This window comes from Physeter macrocephalus, chromosome 18 (genome assembly GCF_002837175.3).
Source record: "Physeter macrocephalus isolate SW-GA chromosome 18, ASM283717v5, whole genome shotgun sequence".
In the NCBI taxonomy this organism is placed as follows: Eukaryota; Metazoa; Chordata; class Mammalia; order Artiodactyla; family Physeteridae; genus Physeter; species Physeter macrocephalus.
This window is the reverse complement of record NC_041231.1, coordinates 27952909-27966673: the sequence shown is the minus strand read 5'-3', so window position 1 is coordinate 27966673 and position 13765 is coordinate 27952909. Positions and strand designations below refer to the sequence as shown.

At 52.3% G+C, this 13765-nt stretch overlaps 1 protein-coding gene across 3 annotated transcripts in view; it reads right to left on the bottom strand.

Moving 5' to 3' along the window:
• LRIG1 (leucine rich repeats and immunoglobulin like domains 1) overlaps positions 1 to 13765 on the bottom strand; it is a 120103-nt gene that overhangs the window by 12557 nt on the left and 93781 nt on the right. For all 3 annotated transcript variants that reach the window (XM_028479768.2, XM_024123956.3, XM_028479769.2), the window contains 3 exons: positions 8858 to 8929; positions 8008 to 8079; positions 3971 to 4134 (listed from right to left, as the gene is read on the bottom strand). In XM_028479768.2, coding sequence (XP_028335569.1) covers positions 3971 to 4134; positions 8008 to 8079; positions 8858 to 8929 — 308 coding nt within the window. The remainder of the gene's footprint in view (positions 1 to 3970; positions 4135 to 8007; positions 8080 to 8857; positions 8930 to 13765) is intronic.

Below are 13765 nucleotides of genomic sequence, written 5' to 3'. Positions count from 1 at the left end.
CGCTGAGCCTGCATGTCTGGAGCCTGTGCTCCGCAACGGGAGAGGCCACAACAGTGAGATGCCCGCGTACTGCCAAAAAAAAAAAGATGGAAAGACATCACATGTTCACAGATTGGGAAGACTTATTATTATGATGGCAATACTCCCCAGATTAATCAAGAGGTTCAATGCAATCCCTATTTCAAAATCCCAGTTGTCTTTATTGCATAAATGACAAGCTGACCCCAAACTTTATGGGGACATGGGAGGGAACCATAATAGTCAGAAGAGTCTTCAACTAGAAGACCAAAATCGGAGGACTATGTATGAGCTAATAAAATTGTACAACTCTTAGAAGAAAACATAGATGTAAGTATTTGTGACCTTGTCTCTGGCAACAGTTTCTTAGATATGACATCAAAAGTACAAGTGACAGAAGAAAAAAAAAAAGAAAGAAATTGGACTTAATCAGAATTTAAAACCTTTGTGCTTCAAATGTCAAGAAAATGAAAAAAACAAAAAACAAACAGCCACAGATTGGTAGAAAATATTGGCAAACCTTATATCTGCTGAGGATCTAGTATCCATAATATATAAAGAACTCCTATAACTCAACAATGAAAAGACAAATGACCAATTAAAACATGGGCAGAAGATTTGAGTAGCCATTTTTCCACGGCAGATATACATATATGTCCACTAAGCATGTGAAAACATACTCAACATCATTAGGCATTAGAGAAATGCAAATCAAAGCCACAGTGAGGGGGCTTCCCTGGTGGCGCAGTGGTTGAGAGTCTGCCCGCTAATGCGGGGCACGCGGGTTCAAGCCCTGGTCTGGGAGGATCCCACATGCCGCAGAGCAACTGGGCCCGTGAGCCACAACTACTGAGCCTGCGCGTCTGGAGCCTGTGCTCCGCGACAAGAGAGGCCGCGATAGTGAGAGGCCCACGCACCATGATGAAGAGTGGCCCCCGCTTGCCGCAACTAAGAGAAAGCCCTCGCACAGAAATGAAGACCCAACACAGCCAAACATAAATAAATAAATTAATTTTAAAAAAGAGTTATAAAAACAAAACAAAACCACAGTGAGATTCCACTTCACATCCACTAGCATAGGTAAAATTTTAAAGGCAGTACCGAGTGTTGACAAGGATGGGGATACATCAGACTCCTCATACATTGTTGAGGGGCATACGAAATGGCGCAGCCACTTTGGAAAACAGTTTGGCAGCTCCTGAAAAAGTTTAGCATGGAGTTACCGTATGACCCAGCAATTCCATTCCTAGTATAGAACCCAAGAGATTTCACACAAAAACTTGTACGGCAATGTTCACAGCAGCATTATTTATAATAATCAAAAAGTGGAAACCACCTGATGAATGGCTAAATAAATGTATACCCATACAATGGAATATTTATTCAGCCACTTAAAAAGTAATGAAGTACTAAAAATACATGATAAAAAAATTACACTAAGTGAAAAAGGCTAGTCACAAAAGACTATGTATTGTAGGATTCCATTTGTATGAAACATCCAGAATAGGTAAATCATAGAGACAATGTAGAGGAGTGGCTGCCAGGGGAGGAGACAGAGTGACTGCTAATGGTTTTGCGGTTTCTTTTTTGGGTGATGAAAATGTTGTAATTAGATAGTAGTGAGGGTTACACAACTGTTCCATATTCTAAAAACCATTGACTTGTACACTTTAGAGGGCTGAATTTTATATGTAAATTATATTTCTCTTTTAAAAAACAGCTTTGTTTAAATATAATTTCCTTACAATATCATTCACCTGTTTAAAGTGGACAATTTCACGGTTTTTCGTATATTCACAAATATGTGTAACCATCATCACAGTCAACTTTAAGAACATTTTTCACCACCTCAGAAAGAACCTCCGTACCTTTTGCTATCATCCCTCTCCCTCCACCCCTCCCCAGCCCTAAGGAACCACTTATCTACTTTCTACCTTTACAGGTTTTCCTATTTTGGACATCTTATGCGAATGGAAGCATATATAACATACAGCCTTTTGTGACTGACTTCGTTCACTTAGCCTTATATTTCAAGGTTCATCTATATTGTAAGACTGATTCCTTTTTATGACCTAATAGTAGTCCTAATTGTATGCCTATACCACATTTTATTTACCCATTCATCAACCGATGGGCATTTGGGTCATTTCCACTTTTTGGCCAGCATGAGTAATGCTGCTGTGAACATTCATGTACAAGTTTTGACGTGGACGTACAGTTTGTTTCTCTTGGGTATTTACCTAGGAGTGGAATTGGCGGGTGGTATCGTAACTCTACGTTTAACTGTTTGAGACACTTCCAAACCGTCTTCCAAAGCAGCTATGCCACGTTGTATTCCCCTCCCCCAAAGCGTAGGAGGCTTCCTCACCAACACTTGTTGGTATCTGACTTTTTGATTCTAGCTAGCCTAGTGGGCGTGAAGGGGTTATACTTCCATTTTATAAAAAAGGAGTGGGAGATTCCCACAGAGCTTGAAACTTTGATCTCCTGCCAAGTGTTTTCATGATTCCCATTAGTACTTGATGATTGTTTGGGTTAGAGCCTGAGTGAAAATGTGGAGGTGGCTCTGAGAAATGTGTCAAAACGGCTGCATCTCAGAATACGCCAGGGCCACAGGCCGGAGGCTGGGGGCAGCATGTCCCAAGTCCTGCCGTGGCTCATATCCAAAGGGAGAGATTATGCCCTGTGGCAGGAGACAGGACGGAGGGGCAGAAAGTGCAATTTCAGGTAGCTCTGTGACAACAGAATGGTCAGGGACCAGAAACCCAAGGAACAATGGATGGCACGGCTATTCCATCCTAGGCAATGGGGGGGCCACGTGCAGTGCCCATGAGGATGACAGTAAAGACAGCTGATTTGGCAGGGCTGCTACCACGTTGATAGTGTTCTTAAGGCTTCCTGCCGGACTGGGTCAGGAGAAAGGAAAGCAAGCCTGCTCTCAGAAGTGATGGAGGTGCTGGTGAGTGGGTGTGTGGAAGGAGGACACCTGTATCTTGATGTCAGCAGGCACACTGGCTACTGCTGTGCCCAAAAAGTAGGACAGAGAAGTGGCCCACTCGGGTCCCCAGACCCTACGGGAGCCCCTGGTTGGGAATATCACACCCAAGGCTCAAGGCAGACCAGAGGGATGAAAGGCAGCAGGACGCACACCTGCCCAGCAGCTCCAGTCAGGCCCGGGAATGCCACCCTCGCTCCTGCTGAGAGCAGAAACCAGCAACAACTCAAAATTCATCTCGTTCTTTGAACCCATCTTACTGACCACGAGGCTGCGTCATCACTATTTGAGTGTGGTGTGTGGTGCCTGTGTGCACGTACGTGTGATTGTCTATGTGCGTGTGTCTCTGTGTTCAGATGCTCACCATTTTCTGTGCTCTTTGCAGCCAGAGTTGGATCCCGACCACCCCTGGTCCGAAAGGTGGCAAGACCTGCATGCCAACAGTCAGGAGGAAGAAAAGAATTTAAAGCTACCAGTGCCGATTCCAGTGCTTTGGAGACACAGCAAGAGTGCAAGTCAACGTGAAGGAATTATTTTTACTACAGCAACTGTTCTCCTGGGACTCATTCTTCCTGTATTTAACCTTTCATTCTTGGGGTTGGAAAGAAACACACAGGAAAACCCCAGCCTCCTATGCTGAGTAAATTCACAGCTAAATCCGGGCACCAGCGCTGTCTTGAAACAACACAGCCATCTTCCTGTAACTGATTATTTGCCGGGTAACTGAAGCAGCTCATGCTCGCTCCTGATTAAACGCACGCACTCCAAGAACCACATAATGAGGCGACGGCACCGTAAACACTACGTGTGGTTTCAGTGGGAAATAATCGTATCCAGCAGCTGATGGGTAACCATGGGCTAGGGCTGACTCTGATCACAGGAATCACTCCCATAGTGAAGCCTCCTGGCCTCCTTACCCTTTGCGGGAAAAAAAAAAAATCACAAAGACAGGCTTACCACACACGAAACTCTCTGGCGGCACGGCAAAGATGCTCTGGCCCTTCAGTGACTCTGGGTGGGCACAGGTGGCTGTCACGAAGCCCTGCAGCATCCTGCCCAGCAGCCACGGGGGCAGCCACTTCAGCTGGCAGTCGCACAGGAAGCCGTCGCTGCTGATATGGCTGAAAGCAAGACAAAAGGGTCATGTGAAGTGTGACCGCAAAGAAGGGATACTTGCCTGTGTGCCCGGAATGACCCATCGCCTCCGCTATCAGCTTCTGCCGTGAAACTCAGCAAGCTTGAATGGGAGATGCTCTTTCTTACGGTTCCTCTCCTGCGACCTAGAGCGGTAAGTACAGTCTACCTGGAGACTGTGAGAAAATGCAGCTTCTGCCTCAGTGGGTTAGATTCTGCATCGCCAACAGGCCGCCAGGTGATGCCGACTCCGCTGGTCTAAGGGCCGCACTTCAAGTAGCAGCCACCTGGAGTTCACACGTGTTCCACGACAGCCACTGTGCTCATGTGACCCCAGGGACACCGTCTCCCGGCCTCTGACCATCCCACAGACAGGAGTAGCACAGCCTCCTCTCTGCTTTTTCCCACCCCCCGATAAGCCACTTGGAGCGTCCAAGCTCAATCTGAGACTCGGATCTAAAGTCCGAAACAAGCCCCGAGAAGGGCTCCTTTTTCTATATGGCTGCTCTGTTTTCATTTGGCAGAGCTGCGTGTTTTCTTGCATCCAAATGTCAGCCTCGCGGGCGTGCTCCCCTCTTGTTTGTGTATTTATCTCCGCACCAGCGCTATTGAGGAGGCCGGCAGGATTCGGCTCCGCTCCCTAAATAGTGCCTGTGAGTTAATTGCCACTGCCCGGGGAGCATGAGAACGCACAACTTGGGTTTTGTGAGGCTCCAACCCAAACAGAGAATATTTTCTTTTTCATTTCTCAGCAACTGAGGATCAGCTTTTTCACCAGAAATCAGAATCGCCATCTCAGCGGACATTCCTTCCTGAGGAGTCACTCGAAGATAAGTCAGCTGAGGGGCTGAGCTGCCGTGTTCCTGGAAGACCTCGGGCTGTGAGCTCAAGAGCGGAGGTTAGGCCGGCACGAGGATGGACACAGGACTTATTACATGTGCTTCCCTGGAGTAAACTGTCCCGGGTACATGGTGACAAAAAAGGGGTACCGGGATGCTCAGAAATTCCACACGTCACATGGGCCACTGTTAGAGCAAGCCCCCCCCCACCATATTCCTCAGGCCCCTTTCTTGTTCTTTATTTCACTCTGACCTTCTAATGAGCAGGGAGACCATCAGACTAGTAAACAGCAAGGCAGAATGAGCCTGAAGGCAGAGAACCCACGGCAGACGAGATTACATAGACTCTGCTCTTCGCTCCTGTTCTTCACTGTTCCCAAATGAGCTGGGCGTTTTAACCAAATAATTTTGGGAAGTGCTCATTCAAGACTGAAAGAGCTCAAAGCCATTATACCTGGGATGCTTGCCCATATTAGACCTTACAATCAGCCCTAGGTTTTGTATTTGATGGGCGGTAGGGCCGCGCTTAGCGATGCGTGGAGAGAGGCTCTGTTGAGGAGTTACTGTAGGTGGCGGACGGGCCCTCACAGCTGAGCGCGAAGAAATGGCTGCATCACAGCGGCCTCTGGAGAGCTTCCCAGGGCAGGCTATGTGGTGGTTGGGAAGCCTGCTGCCAGGCACAGGAGAACTCACGAGCCCAGGCGAAGAGTGGAAAGGGGCTCTCCCCCTGTCAGAAGCACCGACGGCTTCCCATCAAGGGGCATCTGAGGTGCCTGCCCCTTTCTGCGGGAAGGCCTGGGCACTACACACAGAAGTCTAGGGGAGGACACTGGCCATCTCGGGGAGACTTTGGGCCCTTATGTCGGGGATAGGGACATATTTCATTTGAACCACAGGAACAAACTGGAGAAAACAAATCTGACGTTTATCCTTGATCAGAAATGTGTTTGGAAAGGGTTAAGCCTCACATCATGTGTTCAGGGCATTTGCTGGCCGAGCTCCCTAGAGAATTTCCTGCCTCCTCTGCATGAAACCCTCCTCACACCGAGGGATCCAGACCTCAGAAGATGGCAGGTACTCGGGGCGGACAGAAGGCTGTCCTAAAGAATGAGGTAGGATTAACGGGACGGAGGGAGAGAAACGGAGGCACCCGGTGGGACATCGACCTCCCCTCCACATGCACACATCACCTCCGAGACCAAGCCTAGGCCAGAGCGGGGATCGCCGGTGACCCCAAGGCTCTGCAGCTTCCCGCCGCCAACAGGCACGGCCATTCCGGGCCCCCGCCTGCAGCCATCCCGGCACTCCGCTGGCTTTTATCGCACATTTTCATGATTCCAACGCCAAATGTGTTTCTAATCATCGCTTGTGGAAATTTACCCAGAGGATGACTAAGTGCACAGCACAACCTGCCTTGATCCAATGGGGGAAGAAAATGACCAAGTGGGATTAACCGTTTCTCCCATCAGAGGACTGGGCCCACGGCCAGTCCCAGCTGGGTACATGCAGCGATTGATGGGAAGCCTAGGCAGGGGGCCAAGGCTGAGCCTCCAGAACCACACAGATGCATTTGCCGGGGAGGGGATCCAAGCACCTGGAAGGGCCCAGTTAGTCCCAACTAGAAAAGTGTCTCAGGAAACCTGAGTCTTTAGGAGGCCCAAAGGAAAATCTTCTCTCCCTGTCCTGCTCTCTTTCTCTCTCTTCCCTTTAACTGGATCTTTTTTACTTCCAACATTTTATTTGGAAAGTTTCAAAGACAGAGATGCTGGAGGGAACTGCACCGTGAACACTCACAGACTCACCACTTTGTAAAATCTGAATGTTTTGTGATACCTGCTTTATCACATATCTATCCATGAGTCCATCCTTCCACGAACTCCCGTTCTAAGATCAGGACCCTTATGAGAAAGGGCACCGACTCGACAGACTTGAATCTCGCAGGACACTAAACGTCATGAGGCCAGGGCCCGTCCACCTCGCCTCCCCCTCACTCACCCCAGGGAACGTCACCGGGGCCTCTTCCTGCTTTGGTTTCCAACTATGGGGACTGCACCCCCCCTACTGCCCCATTCCTCCCCTCCCCGCCGCCACCGAGGGTCCACCAGGATTGGCCGCAGGAACGAGGATGAGCTCAGGGTGCAAAGACAGCCATCGGCGTGTCCGATTTTCTCAGCACTTGTAGGAACCCAAAGCTGCACCTTTAGGGAACTAAACATTATGGCTCAAACTCACTGGCTGCAGAATCGGATTCACGTACAGGAAGAAGAAAGGAAACTTGGGTGTTGCTACCTGAATACTCAGATGAGCTCCTCTGCCAGAGACTAGGACACAGGCAAGCTCTTCTAACCCTTGTCGCCCAAGGGCCCACACGGAAAGCCTGCAGCGGCAGCATCACGGCCCACAAACACCACGGGGGCCCTGGGAACACACATGGGCTGGGCGTCTCCTCACTATCCCACGGTACGTGTCACCATCCCGTGGAGAGCTCTGCCCTGCTCACAGCCCACCCCGACCTTTTAAGAAGCCCCTCTCAATGCAGGCCCTTCATTGTAGGCACCCCTAGAAGATGAAGCACTTGTCCTTGACGTAATGAAAGGGATGATTATCCATTTTACAGAAGAGAGTTCGTTTCACATCATCCAGAGCAGCGGTTAGTCAACGACAGCCTGCAGGCCCACTGCCTGTTTTTGTAAATAAGAATTCATTGGCACACGGCCACACCTATCCGTTTATGTATTATTTATGGCTGGTTTCTGCTACAAGAGTCAAGTTGTCGTGGCAGAGGCCCTGTGGCCCAAAAAGTTGAAAATATTTACTGTGGTCCTGTAAGAAAAAGTATACTGACCCCTGATTCAGAATAAGCCCCCGGAGGGCATTTTTTTCAAAAAGACAATTGAACTTACAAACAACTATAAACGATCACAACTATTATATAAAATAAAGCATAATGCAATTAAGGCACTTCTTACTCTGAAATCCTCTACTCATGTTAACCAGGGCCATGGAATCCCGGGTACTTACAGCTCTTTAAGATTCTTCATCTTCACAAAGGCATCAAACTGGACAGATCTGATTGCATTCTCTCCAAGGTTGCTGAAAAAGAACATTCTTTACTTAGGCAAAGAAACTCCAGGTGCCCTTCAAGTCAGCCACGAGTTTGAGCCACGACGCTCAGGGATTTTTCCTGACGGCCCAGGCTTCGCCAATGAACCACGGGCACTAGCCAGACACCCGTGTCCTGTCCTGAGGCCACTGTAAGCGGCTATTATCTCACCTACATTGACAACGTGCAGTAACTCCGGAACGAGCCAGCCTTAAGGGTGGCATCAAAGCTAAGCCAAGGCCCGCTCAGCAAGTCCACAGGCAGAACTTTCCCAACAGAATTGTGGTCGCACTTGATTCAAAGACAAAATACCCTAAGAATCAAGTACTAGAGGCACCCGCCTCAGTTGGTGACACACGGACATCTCCGGGCTGGCTCCGTCCTCTTCCTCCCAGGCTCTCAGAGGCGAACACACCAGGAGGGACCTCCCAGTTAAACCCAACGTGTACTCAGCACTGCTGCGCTGCTTTAGCAGTATAAAGGGTCCTGGAGGAAGTGGAAGGGAGCCCAGGGCCTGAGCAGGCCCAGGCAATGGGGAGGCCAGGCAGGAGGACGGTATTTATCTGAACACCGAGTGGCCATATGTTCTGTAACCGTTTCTGGCATAGGCAAAACGAAGGCCAAAGTTGAAGCTGACTTATAATGAGAAGGAAGCAGCTGGCGTTTCCAAATAGCCTGTTTCTCGGTTTACAAAGATGCTTTTAAATTGCTCGCAGACTTCCCCGGCAGCCACGTTTGGCGGGCCTGTGGGTCACGGAAGGTACTCACAGGTGCTCCAGACCTTCCAGCCCTGAGAACGCTCTCTTAGCCACGGACTTGATCTTGTTTCCCGACAGAGTTCTGCAGTTTCCAAACATCCAGAAACGGAGGTGGGGTGGGAGCGGGAGGGAGAGCAACAAGGGAGGGTGGGGAGAAAGAGAACACACAATTAGGGTGGTGCTATCTGATAAGTCTGTCCAGGGAGAGGCAGGTGGAAATCTGACCCGTGCCGAGATTATGCATCTGAGGTATGCGGGCCCTCCCCCTTCTGAAATGAAATACTTTTATCTTTATTAGAATTTAACAGTGATGACAGGTAGGAATTGCATGCACTGTCTCGCCAAAAAGGCCCCTTGCAGTGTTAAGTGGAAATCACCTTGTCCAGCCCGGGCTCTCTCTCTCTCTCTCTAAGGACCACCCTGGCGGGAGTGTAGCCATAGTCCCACAGGGGAGAGAGAACTCGTCACTGCTCCAGCAAGAGGAAGCAGAGTCAGGAGGAAAACTCTTCCAACTAAAATCTGCCACCCACTTCTGAAAACTGCCTTCTGGGGATAAAGGTCCCCAGAGGAGGCAAGAGGAGGACAGGACAGTGGGTATCTATGGAGATGGCCCCCCAGCTCCGGGGCACACGCTGGCAGCCAGGATGCGGCCACAGTGCGCTACACCCCTGCCTGCGAGAGGGCCCCTCGGCTCTTCAGCAAGAGCCCGGGTTTTTTTTTTTTTTTTTTTTTTTTTTTGTGGTATGAGGGCCTCTCCCGTCGCGGAGCACAGGCTCCGGACGTGCAGGCTCAGTGGCCATGGCTCATGGGCCCAGCCGGTCCGCGGCATGTGGGATCTTCCCGGAGCAGGGCACGAACCCGTGTCCTCTGCATCGGCAGGCGGACTCTCAACCACTGCACCACCAGGGAAGCCCAAGAGCCCGGGTTTTAAATGATGCCAACAGCCCGAGGTTATTAAATCCTAGATAGACAGGTCCTCAACGGTCAGCCCCCAAGGCTATCTAACGCCTGTACCTGGACCACCTACCCATGAGAAGGGGGGTCTCGCTTCCAGAGAATTCCAATCACAATCTCATAAGTGACTGTCAAGAGTTTTCTCAGAAACCCAAATCTGGTCTCTGCAGTACACGTGGAAGAAATGGATGCTTCTTCCATGGGCTGTGTCATCCAAAGGGAAGTCTGTGTCTGGACTTGGGGTAGGGGTGGCACCTAGAGTGGCTGGACACTGGGAATGAAAAGCATCAAGGTTCCAGTTTTCCCTCCTCGTTATCAGATGCTCTGATGAGAGCCCACCAAGGCGTTCCCTCTAACTGCTGCTGGCACAGGAAATTCTGCCAGCGAACACCTAAGGTAATGCCGACACGTATGGGGCTCTTTGGTGTCCCATGGTGTCCACCGGGACTCTCCAAAGCGTACGTTAAGAAGGACATGGGCTGCTGGGAGCCAGCTCCTGGGAGGTCTCAGAACCACAGGTGTGGGACAGGGACTCCTAGGCACCAAGGGCAGGTGGTCAGGAGAAAGCCTTAGAGAAAGGCAGGCCGGCTCAGCCCCTCACCAGGAGGGGGAATTCCTTGTCTAGAACCCACTGAGAATGAGGGGAAAGATCTCGACTGAAGGCCAGATCTATCTTCAGACCTTCATTAAGATGGGACCCACAAGGGAAAACAGCAAGCGCACAGCCCTCCCTGGAAAGAGGAAAGAAAAGAAATGCGAGCCTTGAAGAAAACCAGAGATGGCAGGGCAGCCGGGCACTGCCTGCCACACGGGCCCCGGGCTTCCACCCAAGTGCCAAAGGCTCCCGGGGCCCGGCAGGCAAGGACCAGGAGGCTGCCTCCGGGAGATGGGATCACACACACAGAGGACCCAGCCCTCGCCAGGGGACTCGGGAGGCAGCTGGACCACAGGGCTGCCGCACCCCAAGTGCGTCAGGATCCGGGTCCTCTGCTGATGTCGCCCCCCTGGCAACTCTGGGCTCGGCCCTCAGGCAGAGCAGCTCTGTGCCCTGCCTCCGGAGGGTAAAGTAGCACAACGGCCAGAGACTCATTTGCCTTCTCCTTCTCTGGGAGGCAGTCTGCATGGATGTGAGAACAACCTCATCCTGAAAGCGTTTCCACAACTGCACCACAGAGCGAGTCCAGCCAGCACCAGCCCACAGGGCACCGAAGCCCGGCGCTCCTGAGAGCACTGCCAACCTCTCACTCACTCAGATCCCCCAGGCCGAGCCACAGCGGGCTCCAGGTCCTAGTAAAAGGTAGTGAACTGTTTAGTGAAATCTTCCTTAGACGAGATCCAGGAAAAAAAGCTGTGCTGTATGTCATCCATTAAATATTAGTCACGTTGGCCTCTGCTACCATGAGAGCAGGCTGTTACTCCTAACGGTGACAATAGCAATAAAACAAACTCTCAAATGCTCGATTATTGAGGGGCTCATCATCCTGTTGGTGGATTACAGTAGGTCCTCACATTCCCCAGCAGGCGTCTGCGGGTGGGGGCCGGGGCTCGGCTAGCAGACCGTGGTCCCGGTGAAAGGCCGCTGTGTGCGGACGGGGCTGTGGGCCAGGCGTGTCCCCGTGCCTCTGTGCCACGTGCTGGTGGGCGGCGGAGATGTGGCGCACCTGATTGACGGCTCCCCGGAAGGCAGAGCCGACCCCACGTCCCCCGTGCCGGCGACCTGGAGCAGACGACGACCCGGGGGACCACCTAGCACACCCTCGCCCCACCCCCGCCAACCCAGCCAAGGGCCTCCGGCTCTGGCCGCCTTCACCCCAGGAAGGTTGAAGGGGAGCGGCTACTACTGTGTCACTCGGCCCCCTGCCCCCAGGAATGCCCTGGAGAGAGCTGGAACCACGGGGCGGCACCTGCCTCCTCTTCGTCCGCAAGTGACCGAACCCTCCCCTCTGCGGCTGACCTGTGCTCCAGAAACCCTGCCTCCCCTCCTCACGAGCTATGAGCTCGGCGGGCCCCCAGCAGGTGTTCCATAAGCATTCTGGAAGGAGGGGCGTCGGGTGGGTGAGTGTAATAACACCCTGCCAGGAAGCTCCGGATTGAGGAACCATCCCAAATGGCTGTGTTCAGCAGCTGGAAAAATGAAGGGCAGGGCAGGCTTCACAGACGGAAGCCTTTTATGGCTCTGCTGCTCACTTGTTCCTTTCCTGGAAGATGTTTTAGTTTCGGGCTGCCCTCGGGCACGGCAGGGAGGACCCTGGGTCCTCGGCTAAGGGAGTGCAGGCCAGCCAGCGTGTCCACCTTCCCTTCTGAGGGAGGTCTCTGACCTCCACCCCTCAGCTGCTTCCACGGCCGAGCTCACCGGCGGCTCTAGAGGGACAGCCCTCCTCCCGGCTGACGTGAGCCCCGCCCCCCCCATTTCTAATGGGTCCGACAGACTCACCACCAGGCCGCTCAAACAGGGCCTCTCGGTGTCACGGCCACGCCGCGGAGCGTCCGGGCATTGCTCTGGGGAGACCAAAGCAGCACGGGTTCCTCCCCGCTTCATTCAACAAAGGTTGACTCAACACCGTTAGCAGTTAGGAAGGCGGCTCCAGGCTGCACACAGGCTGGTTTATGCAGAACCAGAAGCCCAGCGTCCCCAAGGACCAGGCACACCTCACGAGGCAGGAAGAGCCTCCATGGCCCGCTCACAGTGCTTTCTATCCGGAGCTGTGCACCGGACCGCAGGAAAGCACGGGCCTTCCTTTTCCCCCTTTAATGCGGAAGAGTCCACACACCCTCGTAGGCAGACGGGAGGGTGTCGTGAGCCCCACGTGCCCGCCAGACACCTACGACCACCATCGGATGGTGCCAATCCTGTTTCATCTCTGCCCACTCCTCATTCCCAGCCTGGCTGGACCACTGGGAATATCTATCACATAGTTTTCTTTTTTTAATCCAAGAAGAGGATTCTTTTTTTTTTTTTAATCTTTTGCAACATAACCACAATACCATGCCACGTAAGTAAATGACTGCATATATATAATCATATTAAGGAACTACAGCTATTGTCCCGATTTCCCCCAGTTGTATGCATCTCTCCGTTTTTTGGGGGAAAAGGATACAAGAGCCTCCAGGCCCAAGAGCCTGATCGGTGGGGCTGGGTGAGAGGAGACCGGACACCGTATTTTACAGGTCACCATTAACCCACTGCTTCCAAACACCCACGTCAAGCGGCTCAGTGCAAGCAAGGGTTACGGGCACTCGTGTTGCCTTGCCGGGACTTTACACAGGACTGTCACCCTAGTCCAGTGGGTCAAAGTAGGAGAACGTGCTGGGGAACAGACAGCAGGCGATTAGGAAGGCGGCTCTAGGCCATGGACAGCGGATGGCCTTTGCAGAACCGGAAGCCCTAGTGCCCTCAAGGGTCGCCACCCCCAGCTGGCAGGGAAGAGCCTCCCGGAAGCCGTGACACCCAAGAACCGGCTCCAGGTTCCACCGCAGGGACAGGCCCCGCAGAGAAGGCTTGTGTTGAATGGCTGCTCAGGCGCCCAGCACCCCGGCTCCACCATCCCCGCAGCTGCATCCCGAGCTTGGGGCTCCTCTGGTCAATGACAGGCCTCTGTCCCATCCCGTCGTGCTGTCCTGGCTCTTCCCAAGCCTGCTGGGTAAAGGGCCCAGGAGGTGGGGGAGAAAGCAGCATTTTTTTAGGGGAGAAAAAGAAGGCTGACAGGCATTTGTGACCCACTATCAGAACGCAGGAGCCTCAAGAAGAGAATGAATCCTCAGAGAGCCAAAACGGCTGACGCTTACAACTCCCAGACTATCAAAAGCGTGAAAAACCCCACGTTTTTTTTTCTTTGTGGTACACGGGCCTCTCACTGTCGTGGCCTCTCCCGTTGCAGAGCACAGGCTCCGGACGCGCAGGCTCAGCGGCCATGGCTCACGGGCGCAGCCGCTCCGCGGCATGTGGGATCTTCCCCGACCGGGG